Here is a 10,680-nt window from a genome sequence, read left to right as displayed (position 1 = left end):
CTCGCCTGCGCGGCGTGGCAGCGGCGGCGGCGCACTCGCTCGCCTGCCCCCCGACGTGACGGCCCGGCCCGCGCGCTCGCCTGCGTGGCGTGGCAGCGGCCAGCGGCGGCGGCGCACGTGTCGCCTGCCCCTGATGCGCAGCGCGGCCCGCGCGTCGCCTGCGCGGCGTGGCAGCGGCGGCGGCGCACTCGCTCGCCTGCCCCCGACGCGACGGCCAGGCCCGCGCGCTCGTTGCGTGGCGTGGCAGCGGCCAGCGACGGCGGCGCACGTGCTCGCCTGCCCTGACGCGACAGCGCGGCCCGCGCGCTCGCCTGCGCGGAGTGGCAGCGGCGGCGGCGCACTCGCTCGCCTGCCCCCGACGCGAAAGCCGGCCCGCGCGCTCGCCTGCCCCTGACGCGACAGCGCGGCCCGCGCGCTCGCATGCGCGGGCGTGGCAGCGGCGGCGGGCGCACTCGCTCGCTGCCCCGACGCGACAGCCCGGCCGCGCGCTCGCTGCGTGGCGTGGCAGCGGCCAACGGCGGCGGCGCAAGTGCTCGCCTACCCCTGACGCAACGGCGCGGCCCGCGCGCTCGCTGCGCGGCGTGGCAGCAGCGGCGGCGCGTGCTTAGCAATGACCCTGACGCAGACCAGCGCGGCAAGCGCGCGAGCATGAGCGGCGTGGCAGCGGCGGCGGCGCACTCGCTCGCCTGCCCCCCGACGCGACAGGCCCGGCCGCGCGCTCGCATGCGTGGCGTGGCAGCGGCCAACGGCGGCGGCGCAAGTGCTCGCCTACCCCTGACGCAACGGCGCGGCCAGCGCGCGCTCGCCTGCGCGGCCGTGGCAGCAGCGGCGGCGCGTGCTCGCTTGGCAAGCTCACAGGCCGGCGGCGCCAGAGCAGCACGGGGTGGACCTCGTCGGCGCGGGCTCGCCGGTGCTGAGCTTAGCGTATTAGCTTCCTCGGCGCGAGGAGCAGCTGAGCCGGCGTGGGGAGCAGCTCGCTGCCACAGTCTCGCCGTTGCAGAGCTTTATGTTGTGTCTTCCCCGGAGTGACTGCACCGATTCGAGGAGCTGCGTAGGGCGGAAGCTCATCGGTGCGGGCTCGCCGGTGCCGAGCTCAATGCAGGCGAGCAGTAGTCGCGGCCGCCGCATAGGTGCGCGAGTGAGCAACCGCCGCGGCCGCATAGGCGAGCAGCCACTGCCACCGGCGCGCGGGCATGCCGCAGCTGCACGGGGAGAACAGCGGCGCACCGGCAAGCTAACCATGGCCTTGAGAGAGGTGAGAGATAAGAGAGAGCCGTGAGAGAGGTGAGAGATGAGATATAGAGCTGACTTGTGGGGCCAAACCTCATTTACCGGCCAAACCTGACGCTGGACACAGGGGCAGGGTCGTTCTAACCTCCGTTACCGGCCGTCTCGTTCTAAAGTGATGGAAGTGGCACACATGACCGGGAAAGTTTGCGCGAGGGATTGAGAAGGGACAACCAAAATTTCTGTGGCAGAGAAGGAATTAGAAACTTTTACAATATTCTCATATACAAAAATAGTGCCCGAAGATCCAATTCTAACAAATCTCTAGGTGGTGGTTCACAAAAGTCGGGCACCATGAGGGGCGTCGAGGAAATAAATGGCGCTAACACCGATAAGGAGTATCTTGGCACCAACACTGATATAGAGTATCGGTCGTTCACATATATTTATGCGTGGATGCCTCTGTTTTTTAAGTGTGGATCGATGAGGAGTTAGTACAAGGAGTTGTTAGAGTTGTTTTTTTTTCTCCATCCCGCAAGAAAAAGAGATTGGAAATGAGCTTGACAAACTATTAGAGATGTTCTTAGGAAGCTATCTATAGAAATGGAGAAAGATAAAAAAAAATCATTTCATTTATTTGGTATAATCGCTAGTTTACAAATTAGGTTTTTTAAGAAGCTTTTGGAAGATGCTTTAAGGAGGAAATATTAATCGCGCAATGAGCAGGCCTTTCTGTGCTCTGCTATTCCGCTAGCCGCACTTGGTCTTAACCACGACGGGGCTCCGGACGCGATGCGCCTTGTTCATGTCCGACGTACGCGTCCGCGTCGGACCACACAGTACTGTCGAACACGTACGTCCTGTTGGCATAAGCCGTACTTTTTCAGCTGACAAATAATATTTTTCTCTTACAACAAATCAGCCAAAAATACTTTCAGCGATGACTTAGGGTCATTAGCCGCCGCCGGGGCGTTCACGTCGATGTCCAGCTTCACCGTGAACTCCTCCTCTCCGACCCTGATGAAGACCAGTTCGCTCGGCACTACCGTGACCTTGACCCCCGCGGGCTCCGTGACCGTAACCTTGTACTTGCTGGGCGCGCCACCGACGTTCTTCAGGAGGCGCTTCACCGCGGCGCTGCCGGACAGGCACGGCACGGCGATGGACGGGTAGTTCAGGTCCTCGGGGCGGGCGTACGGACCCTGGCTGCACTTGCACGGCTCGCCGGCGGCGTTGAACAGTGGGAGCAGGAGGTTGATGACAGGTTGGGAGAGGTTGCCCAGGAGCGGGAGGTCGACCGGGAGGCTCGGGATCGGGTCCTGCGTCGTCTCCGCGGGCTTCAGTGAGCAGAGGAAGTTGGTGTAGTCGGACAGCGTGGTGTCGTACACCAGCCCGGGGTCCACGTGCCCTGAGCCGTAGCCGAACGGCGTGGCGACGGCGACGGCCTCGTCTTGGATCGGGTTGCCGTCGTTCGCCATGGTGTTCGCTGCAGTGCAACATACAAAACACGGAACGGATCATGCGTTACTGTTTTACAAAAATGCAAGGCTCCTTCAGAGAACATAGATAGATGACTTGAATAGATGTTGTTGTGTAGCTCACCGGTGGTCATGATTGCCGACTTGATCATGGCGGGGCTCCAAGAGGGGTACTTCGTCTTGAAGAGGCCGACGATGCCGGAGACGTGGGGGCACGACATGGAGGTGCCGGACATTATGTTTGTAGGCAACACGCCGGTCATCGAACGAGAGCTCCGTCGGTGAAACCGCGCCGCTGTACGCGGCGATTACGTTGACACCTGGTGCGGTGATGTCGGGCTGCCAACAACATGTCAGAGACGACGCTACTACTAGTCACAGGATGGGACAATCTGGGCGCTGAACAATGTGAGCTAACCTTGAGGATCTGAGGAGTTATGGCGTTTGGCCCCCGCGATGAGAACGCTGCAATCTTCGGCGCAGGTTTTACGCCAAAACTCGCGTCTGTTGCGTTGATGTAGCCCAACGGATTGCTACAGTGGAAGTGAAAACGCTGATCAGTCCAGCGCGTACGATCAGTGATTCAGTGAACGTTACCGTGCGCGCGCGGGCAGCAGCTTTGCATACTTGGTAGACTGGAGGTAGGTGAAGAGCCGGACGCACTGCGAATAGGCCCAGTGAGCTGCCGGGAGGACGTGCGCGTCGGCGAGGACGGTGTCCCCGGTGCTGGCATCGTTGCAGAGGACCATACCGACGCCGCCCGCCTGTTTGACCACAAACCCCTTCTCCACTCTGGCGTTCACCCCTCTGACGCAGACCACAATCTTGCCCTCCACCTTGCCAGGGTCCAGAGAGCCGGGCAAGCACAGCGACCTGCAGGCAGGCACGAGAGCCTGATCGATCAGCAGGACTGGATGTTCATAGGAGACACGTCGATCCGAACAACAAACAGCAAGCTGTGAATCAGATGGGTACGTACGAGTTGCCGGTTGGTTGGTTCACGGCGTTGGCCTCCTCCCCGCTGATAATCGGTTACGGTTGACCAATGGGCAGAGTGCTTTCTGCGAGACTTTGTCCACAATTGCATGCCAGTTTTACGACGTCATGAGCAGATCTAAGCCGCATGGCGCGATGGTTCAATACACATCAATCCACCAATCGTAGGTACCTGGATGGTGTCGCCATTGAAGCTGACATAAGCAACCGTGAAGATCCACGGGGCAAGGTTGGTAGCCGTGCTCGGTTGCGGGCCGGAGTTGCCGGCGGAGCAGACGACGGTGACCCCGCTCTGGACGGCGAAGAAGGCGCCGATGGCGGTCAGGTCCGTGAGGTAGTCGGCGGGCGGCGCGCCGAGCGAGAGCGAGAGGACGTGCACGCCGTCCGCCACCGCCGCGAGGATGGCCGCCAGGATGTCGATGCCGGAGCACCCCGGTTCGTGGCACGCCTTGTACATGGCCACGCGCGCGCCGGGGGAGCCGCCCGCGGCCGTGCCCTTGCCGTGGCCGAACACGCTGGCGCCCCGGACGAACGAGCCGCCCGCTGTGGACAGCGTGTGAGAGCCGTGCCCCACGTAGTCCCGCGGCGACGACAGGTCCGCCTGGCTCGGCTGCTGCTGGCCTCCTCCGTCGCCCCACGCCTGGATGCCCTCGCTGAAGAACCTCGCGCCGATCAGCTTCCTGCGTGTACGTGCACGTACGAGGCGTCAGTTTTTTCACACGCAAAAACGTTTGGCCCCGGCCTGCCGGAGAACGGAGATCCTGTGCCTAGTTGTTTGTTGGCGCTACCTGTTGCACTGGAAGGTCGGGTCGTTGCCTTTCTCGCAGGTGCCGCGCCAACGACCCAATGGGACGTCCGGCATGGTATCGTTTTGGAAGCTTTGGGGTTCCGGCCTTACGCCTTCGTCGTACATGCAGGCTGCAGCGAACACAAATATCACAACAAGCTTCAGATTGGTAACTGTAAGTACTAGTACAACTCAAGAAAATAATATCTGACCGCTGTTACGATTTGTCAGGTTCGAGTTGACTTTTTAGAGGAGAGATTGCTGGGATGCGATTCAGCATCTATCAGTGTTCTTTAAATTTTCCTCCTAAAAACTTTATGTTTCTCGACTCCTAAAAATATATTATGAAAAAAAGAAGACCATCTCTAATAGTTCCTAGTATTTCACTTCTTAATAATCAAATTTGGGTCACACTCAGTTTTTTTTTTTTTTTTGCGTCCTTCTGCTTGTAGGCCTGCTGCTGCACGGCGGCACCGATGGCGCCGCCTTACGCCGCCTGCTGGTCGTAGGCGTACGTCTGCACGGCGGCACCGGCACCACCGTGGTGCGCGCCGTAGCCGGCGTCGCTCTCCCCGCACGCCCCCTGCGTGTAGCTGTAGCATTGCTTCTTCCCGCCGGCGCCGGCGCCGTAGTGGGCGCTGCCGTACCCTGCAGCCTGGGTCTCCCAGTACGTCTCCTGCTTGTAGTTGTAGCCTTGATTCTTCCCGCCGGCGCCACTGCCGTAGTGGGCCCCGCCATACCCTGCAGCAGCCTCGGTCTCCCCGTATGCCTCCTGCTTGTAGCCGTAGCCCTGCTTCTTCACGGCGGCGCCGATGCCGTAGTGGGCGCCGTACTCCGCGTCGATTACTTCGCCGTACTTCTCCTCCTCCTTGAACTCGTCGTGCTTCTTCACGGCAGCAGCGCTGTACTTCTCCTCCTCCTCTTCCTTGAAGGAGTGCTTCTTCACGGCCACGGCGCCGTTGTATGCTTCGTCGTGCTCCTCGAACGCCTCCACCTTGCAGGCCTGCTGCTTCTGCACGGCAAAATACGGCGCGGGAAGGACTACTCGCGGGAACGGTGTCTCGCACGCGGCTACGTCCGCGTAAAGTTAGACGAAAAGAGGGAGAATTTCTAAGTCCTAAAAGATTAGGAATAAATATTAAGAATCATTGGAGAGGGTTTTTTCTTTATTTTTCTAAAAAACAAGGATTATGAGGATATCTATGAACTCTTTGAGATGCTCTAATTACCGCTAGTTCGGATCGGAAGCAATCATTGTAATCTGTCGTGCATCTTTTTTTTTTCAAAAAGGTTGGCAAGAGATTTGCCGAATTATATTAGAAGAATTAAAGAACGAATGCGTACAAGCAAAACCCTGTTGTGCATCTCAATGCGACCTAAAGTCAGCACCTCTTGCCTTCGGTTTTTTTTCATGATGTGCGTTACTAGCTGTGCGTTATTCACGTTCAAGAACATGGAGTAGCAGATGCATCAGTATTACCTGTGTCGATGACCCCGATGATGGTGTCCACGCCCAGCTTCGCAGACGACCACGCGGGGGTTATCTCGCCGTCGCTGGCGAGCCCAAGGAAGTCCCACGAGTGCGTGGTGTGGGGCTTGTACAGGGTGTCCGGGATAACGGCCACCACGCCGGGGAGCTCTGAACCGAAGCAAAGAAACACGCATCATCAGCGCGATGCGTATATATGATCCGAGTATTCACTCAGCTCGTAAAACCCGTCGGATATCGCTGAACCAGAGACAAGAGACAGACAAAACATACGTCGGAGGAGCGGCAAGAAGCCCTGGTCGATCTGCAGCGCGACCCCGCTGATGGCCCGCAGGTTGTACGGCAGGATCTTGAAGCTGCATTTCGTGCCGTAGCTAATAAGCACGCGTTTCTTTCTCGGCAGATGGAACGGATTGGTAACAGTGTACGATGCCTAAGAGTTAATAACGCAGTAGTGCTAGTATCTGATCTTACTCTTTGGTCATTGCAGCGAGCAGCACATCAACGGAGGCCGGGAAATCACTCAAGAAGATCACACACGGCTGCAGGCATGTAAATCAGATCAGTACTAATTAACACTGTATCTGTATGCATATCGAAGAACATGACGAGGAGGCAAACTGGAGATTAACAAAGGAAGCATGATGCATTGCCTTCCTGTCAGCCGACGCCGGCGTCGTCTGCAGAGCGAAGAGCAGCACCGAGGCGAGGAGGAAGACGCGGCCGGCTCCTGTCCCCATCGCGCTAGTTCGACCTGCTCCTGACTCCTAGGTGCAGGCGATACTTGCCCGCTGTCGCGCAGCTCAAGCATCTATCCTGGCGCGACCAATTTATGTACGCGTCAAGGTCAAATGCCTCGAAGTTTTATACGTTATCGGAGAGGGGCACGACCTCACGATACAAAAACCTGGCATCTAAGCATGCATGCTGCTCCTTGATGAGCTATTGAGCTCCACATGCCAGCAACGTGCGCGCAATAATCACACGATTGACCGCCTGAACTTATTAAGGTGCGTGCAAAATCTCCCAGGATCATGGCATGCAAAGGCGTTGAACTCGTTTGAGGAACTCTCCTGGATGTGAGCGCGTACGGTGCACGGATAGAATGTCTCGTTCTGTGTGAGTAGCGTTTTTCTAATATATCGAAGTTGTGGTGATATTACTGCATTGGTCATCAGTATCGCATGGCACAGTAGGGGCATGCTTGTTTAACCTTCGAATTTGTGGATAGGATAGCTTTTTAGCAATATGGGCGCTACATTCTTAACAATTTAGCAATCCACCTCTTATCGACTTGTAGAAAGATTGTGAAATGCGAAATGACCAAAGTACCCATTAGACTCAGTATTGTAGAGGATAATCTTGATTCTCTCTGTTCCAAATAACTTGATGTTTAGAATTATTAGGATAAGATTGGTGCTTAATAAAAACAACTCGTATACCTCTATTTATTAAAGGTGAACCATGCTAGTTAAAGAAGAAGCCTATCGTTAAAAGGATGCATCACTGCTTCACTAACAGAAACAGTTCTGTCGACACTAGTGATTTTTTTCACCAGCGATTCATAAAGAACATGTGCCAATAGAAATAGAATCATGGGCATATGGCTGTAAATATATTTCTAGGTACTGACAGTTTTCTTAAGCCTAACGCCAATACAAATTCTCTATTTGCACTGACAGTCTCTTAAGCCTACCGCCAGTACGTAAATCGGATTTCTACTCATAGCATAAAAGACTTTCAAATAGAAATGTATTTAAACAAACGATTTTCTTAACCTGGCACTAGTACAAATAATTCAAAATCATTTTTTTGAATTTTTCAAATGATTTTGGATGGAGAAATAGTCTAGATGAAAGTTGTAGTACTCGAAAAAAAAACTACAAAATAAGTGGATACAAAATAAGTACCATTACAACACCCCGAGACTGACCCTACCGAGGGAGTGGTCGACAACACCTCGTGATTATGGAACGAAAAGGTGGACTGGCGCTTCTACTGTTCTACGCCTGCTAGGCTTTGCGTGCCTGTTAGATTACGAGGCTTGCTTCCGGCATTGCTCGGGGTGAGCGTCCAACTCGAGCCAAGTTTGGGGCGATCGCGGGGGCTCTTGCTTGGCTAGGACTCCCCTGGGTCAGGAACTCCCTATGCATTGGTCGAGCTCCTGAGTTAGGGTGTCTCAATCGAGCAGGGACATGTCCCTTCTTATCTTGCCCCTTTGACACCAAGGCCCTTAGGAGCGGGTCCATCTGCAGCCGTTTGAGTCATCCCCGATTTGCTCTGGGTGCACCCGAATGCACCCGATGGAGTAGACCCCGAGCCCCTGACTGATTAGGAGAATCGGTATAGGGTTAGCCAGACTGTTGTCCTCTTAATCCGAGGGTTTAACATATATCTATATTAGACTCTCGTTATCCTTTCTACTATGTAGTAGTCAATTGAGAAAAAAGCTCCCCAACTAGTATTAAAAGTAGGACGGGTCTAAATAGGACTCTTCTAGGAAAAATAATAATGGGAAGAAAAGTGAGAGATAGAGGTAGTAGCTAGCGCCTGAGGCACGCGAGGCAGGCTTGCAAGGGAGGAGCGTGCCTAGCGCCCGGATGTCTGGACGATCGCATCTGTTTGGACGCCCACACCTCCCCTGCATGCAGCTTGCGTACTTCGCATGCTACGCGCCTGCTGCTCGCGTGGGCCTGCTACTCCCTCCCTCTCTCTATTGCTCGCGTCCATACGCCTACCCACATACTCCGCATGCTACTTGCGTGCTGCTTCTCGTGTGCTATTGCTTGCATGCTGCTGCTCACGTGCTGCTGTGCCCCCACACATGGCGACCTCATCTGCCTGCGCTCCCTCCCTCACATGCTAATGAAAACACTTACAACAAAATACGTCTGAAACAGGTGAAACATTTAAAATATAAGCTTGCAACGTATGTGTATAGTCACTGCAATATATGCAACATCCATATAAAATACTTGCAACATACGTCTGAAACAGCTGAAACATTTAAAACACACACTTACAACATACGTGTATAGCCACTACAACAAATGCAACATCCAGATAAAACACTTACAGCATGAAAACACTTGCTACAACATAAGACTGAAGACAGATAAAACATTTTGTAACACCTTTGGTGTTACGAGCTTACTTAGCACCGAGATTTAGACCTAAGAGGGTTTACCAAAATGATTTTCTCGGATTTTAAAATTTAACTTATGTTTAATAGTGTCATTTTGGCGAATTATATTGAACAACAGGTTAATTAGTTCTTAGATGTTTTGTTTCTATGAGTTAGTATGATGTATGTACTAGTGTATGAAATGCATAGTGGTTGAAATTAATTTGGTTTAGGCATATTAAAAATTTTCAAATTTCGTTGAAACGCGTTGTAGTTATGCCGTTGGCGCTTTGTTGTGAACCGTCGTTCAACGTGACGAACCCTTGTTGGAACCCTTGTACCTCTCGATCTAGTTACTCCTTGGTCATGACGGTAGTGTGGGCTTTAGATTTGAGGACATGATTGGGCCTCAATCGCGATTAATCGCAACACTTGCTTGGCTTTAAAATTCATGCGTACCGCTACTTACCGTCATACGGCTCGGCCTGCGGTCGCCGCATGCGCTGCATGCCAGCCGTCTGGCTGACGTGGTGCTTCGCCCATCGCACGACCCACCTAACCATAGAGGAGTTGGCTGCCTTTGTTGTCCCGTCACACTGCAGCCGTCGATTCCGTGTTACTGCTCCTCTCGTCGCGTTGTGGTGCGTCGGTCCCACGTGGCGACTCAGTGTACGCCCGCTGTTTTGTTGCCGCCGAGAGCGTCCCGCTAGGTTCGAGTCATCCTGTCTGTGCGCTTGTGTGATGACGGTGCTACGTTCCCCCTTCTCTGAATCAGTCATCTGATTTGTTGCGTCGTCGCATTGCCTGCCGCGTCGCTATTGCACGTGGCCGCGTGTAGGCACATCTTTATGGCGATGTCCGTGCTAACCGACGTGAAGGAATTTTGGTCGATTCATTTGTAGTAATCCCGCGTAGGAACCCTGGTGTACTGCGCCTTTATAAGCAGGGCCTGACTTAGTCATTGGTACCACCCCTCGGTGCACTTTAGTTAGTCTAGCTTTTTCTTTGAGCAAGCTTTTCGTTCAGTCCTTCCTTACAACCACCGCTAGAAAATGGCAGGAGCATGTGTTAGTAGTTACTACCTGAACGTTAAGGGTTTTCCTAGAATCCTGCATGCCACCCTACAAAAGCTCAGAGTCAAAGATCGTCCTGAGTATGAGGGCCGTGAGTATGAGAAGCATGGCACCGAGCGGTGTGAGGTTACCGTCTACATTAGGAAGAGTGAAGAGTTCCTCGACATCACTGAAGCCTAGAATGTGACCGCAACTAGGTTTTGTTTCGTCAACACCTACCAGGTTGTGGCCCACAAAGCCTTACAGTACCTTTGTCAGATCTATGAAGAACCCATTGCCCATATCCCCATGAGGTTCTTTCCACCTTTGGACAAGAATCGATGGGCATGGAGGGCTCGCATGGAGGCTTTGTAAGGGCAGGATATGCAAGAAGATAGTCCAACCGTGGTGCACTTGACCACATACCTGCTTGCTCTGGATAAGTAGTATGACCGCCAAGCGTCGGAGATGAGGAAGTGCCTCTGGCGAGCCAAGGAAGCCGAGATCTTCACCCAATGCTCTAGGTG

General features: G+C 54.3%; 1 protein-coding gene and 1 pseudogene across 1 annotated transcript; one reads left to right on the top strand and one right to left on the bottom strand.

Moving 5' to 3' along the window:
* The first annotated feature begins 420 nt into the window (after positions 1 to 420).
* On the top strand, positions 421 to 1,029 carry LOC136460911 (uncharacterized). The gene has a single exon (XM_066460437.1). The coding sequence runs from the start codon at positions 421 to 423 to the stop codon at positions 1,027 to 1,029; it is 609 nt and encodes a 202-aa protein (XP_066316534.1).
* A 948-nt stretch (positions 1,030 to 1,977) lies between these two features.
* On the bottom strand, positions 1,978 to 6,717 carry LOC136458793 (subtilisin-like protease SBT5.4; annotated as a pseudogene).
* Between the last annotated feature and the right edge of the window lie 3,963 nt (positions 6,718 to 10,680).

This window comes from Miscanthus floridulus, chromosome 6, assembly GCF_019320115.1.
Source record: "Miscanthus floridulus cultivar M001 chromosome 6, ASM1932011v1, whole genome shotgun sequence".
Lineage (NCBI taxonomy): Eukaryota > Viridiplantae > Streptophyta > Magnoliopsida > Poales > Poaceae > Miscanthus > Miscanthus floridulus.
This window is presented reverse-complemented; position numbering and strand designations above follow the sequence as displayed.